This window comes from Eubalaena glacialis, chromosome 11 (genome assembly GCF_028564815.1).
Source record: "Eubalaena glacialis isolate mEubGla1 chromosome 11, mEubGla1.1.hap2.+ XY, whole genome shotgun sequence".
NCBI classification, from domain to species: domain Eukaryota; kingdom Metazoa; phylum Chordata; class Mammalia; order Artiodactyla; family Balaenidae; genus Eubalaena; species Eubalaena glacialis.
Window position 1 is genome coordinate 60,973,090 of NC_083726.1, and position 2,742 is coordinate 60,975,831.

Here is a 2,742-nt window from a genome sequence, read left to right on the forward strand (position 1 = left end):
ACCTTTTATCAAAAGTGTTCTATGTAACCAGCCATTACTATTCAATTTTTCCACTTACACAATGGGGCGGTTATCTTGTCCAAACGATTATCAGTTTACTTGCGTTATAGAATAAAAAGGATTTTTTTGTCCTGAATTAAAGAATAGTCATTATATCTGTGTGAACTATAATATTATTCACACAGATATAATATTATTTCAATGAATAATAGAAGCTCTTAATATTTACTCCCTAATCAAAGTAATATTGAAATGAAAATATTATTATAACATCACAAGTTGAGAACATACAATGTCTTCATACATTCTAAGCAAATAAAATGATCTATATACCTATATTATTAGAAATATCATTTTATAAAACAGAAAAATATTGGTTGTGATATATAAATATCTTTTATATAGTAGTAATTTTACAAAAACAAGGGTAACTAAGACCCTTAGAAAAGACAATTTGTCCATTATATAATAGTTTTACAAATATCAGTGAGAGAATCATTTCCTGTGTAATTTTCTTTTCACAGCATCTTTCACATCTCTGTTTCTCAGACTGTATATTAGAGGGTTTAGCATTGGTATTATAAGCATGTAGAGCACAGCTACAACCTTGTTCTTCTCTGGTGAGGAGATGGCCCCAGGTTGGGCATACATGAAGAACACAGTCACATAGAATAAACTCACCACTGCTATATGGGAGCCACAGGTAGAGAAGGTCTTACTCCTGCCGCGGTTGAGGGGGTCTTTAGGACAGTGGAGAGGAAATACGCATAGGAAACCAGAATGATAGTTGTGGTGGTGATGATGATGAGAGCAGACAGAATAAACAGTAGAATCTCATTCACAAAGGTGTCGACACAAGAGATCTTGATCAGGGCTGGGACATCACAGAAAAAGTGGTCCAATCTGCTTTCCCCACAGAAATGCAAACTGAAGGTGAAACCTGTTTGGACTACAGAGTTGATGCAGCCACAGATATAGGAGCCAGTTACCAATCGAACACAGACTTTCTGGGACATGTGCACAGGGTACAGGAACGGGGAACAAATGGCTGAGAATCGATCAAATGCCATGACAGCCAGAAGAAAGCACTCAGTGGTGACAAACAGGGCAAAGAAGAAAAATTGGACTGCACAGCCTTTGTAAGAAATTTTCTTTTCATTAGACAAGAAGTTGGCTAAGGTTTTGGGAGCAATGACTGTGGAGTAACAGAGATCTAAATAGGGCAAGTTTCTAAGGAAGAAGTACATTGGCATTTGAAGTCCAGAGTCCATCTTAATGACAATTATCATGCTGATATTTCCCACCACAGTGACCACATAGACCAGTAAGAACACTAGAAACAGGATGATCTGTAGCTTTGGATGGGTTCTGAATCCCAGCAGAGTAAACTCAGTCACCTCTGAGAAATTTCTATTAGACTCATTCTTCATAGCTGAGATATAGGTAGAACTGGAGAGATGGTGACATGAAAGAAATGAATGATCAGAATACTTGTTATAGTAAAAATAAGTAGGAACCAGCATGGAAAAAATCCATTTCATATTGTATTGTCCCCAATATTTTAAAAAGCACCAATTAACATAAAGAGATTACCATCTTTAAAAAGTCTTCCTAGTGAAGAGTTAGATCTAACTGGTTATCCTTTTTCAAATACGCTTATTTAGAAAATAGTGCAGATTTGATCTCCAATTGTGCTTTGGGAGAGTGGAGACTCTAAGAAAATATCTGGAAATAAGAGACTTTTTTTCCCCCTTGATTTATTATCAGTTTACTGCTGTTGAAAGCTGTCTCCCTTAGTGGATGACATTTCTCACAGACGTTATAATCCATTTAAGATTTTACCTGGAATAAAATCCGTTCAATTCATGGTCTTGTTTTATTTTAAATGATTAGCTTATCTATTGTAGAAAAATAATATATAAGTATTGTATCTATCTTTCTTATATTAGGAGAAAGACTTCAGATCCCGACAAAACATGATGCTTTTACACATTAACATCATATCCTTATTTCTTCGATTATTTTTTTCCCTATGGTAACATACACTCTTAGTGGCACAGTTTGTCTGCTAAAAACAGAATGATTCTTGCTTATATTTGCTAAACACAATGAAATCAAACTTTTATTGCTTCCCTTCCTTCCTTCCTTTCTTCTCCCTTTTGCTTACATTGGATTTTGCAGATTGGAATGCAAGTGAAGAATTCTAAGATCTTCGACGGAGATTTTTCTCTCTTTTCAGAAACAGACAAATTAGAAATACAAAGATCTGTGCCTATGAAGGATAGAAGGCACATAGGACAATTTAAATATAGCTACAAAAGAAAAAAAATATGTATTTAAACAAGCTTGCACTATATTTATTTAGGTTTATGCTATTATGACTATAAAATGTCCTTAGATAAAATACAGTGAGAGGTAAAGACAGAAAGTAGTTTTTATTCTAATTTTATGAATGGGGAAATTCAGACAAAAACAGATTTAAGAGGCTTATTTAGAGTCATGAGCTTGAGCAGCATAGTGGTTTATTATTCAATAATCTATCATAAAATGTAAAAGAAAACTGACAAATGATAAAAACTCACATACTATAGAAATAAATTTTATAATCTTATAAAAATTTATAATTTTGTATATAAATTATATACTTATAGTAAATAAATAAAATTATATATGATCTAAATTATAAAGTGTCTCATGAGGTTTCTCATAATTTTTGTTTGCTATGGTTTTGCTATGGTTTTA

At 33.2% G+C, this 2,742-nt stretch overlaps 1 protein-coding gene across 1 annotated transcript; it reads right to left on the reverse strand.

The window, feature by feature from the left end:
- Positions 1 to 495: 495 nt before the first annotated feature.
- Positions 496 to 1,430, reverse strand: LOC133101161 (olfactory receptor 9S13-like). The gene is given in 2 exon segments (XM_061205837.1): positions 496 to 728; positions 731 to 1,430. Coding segments are annotated over 2 exon segments (933 nt in total).
- Between the last annotated feature and the right edge of the window lie 1,312 nt (positions 1,431 to 2,742).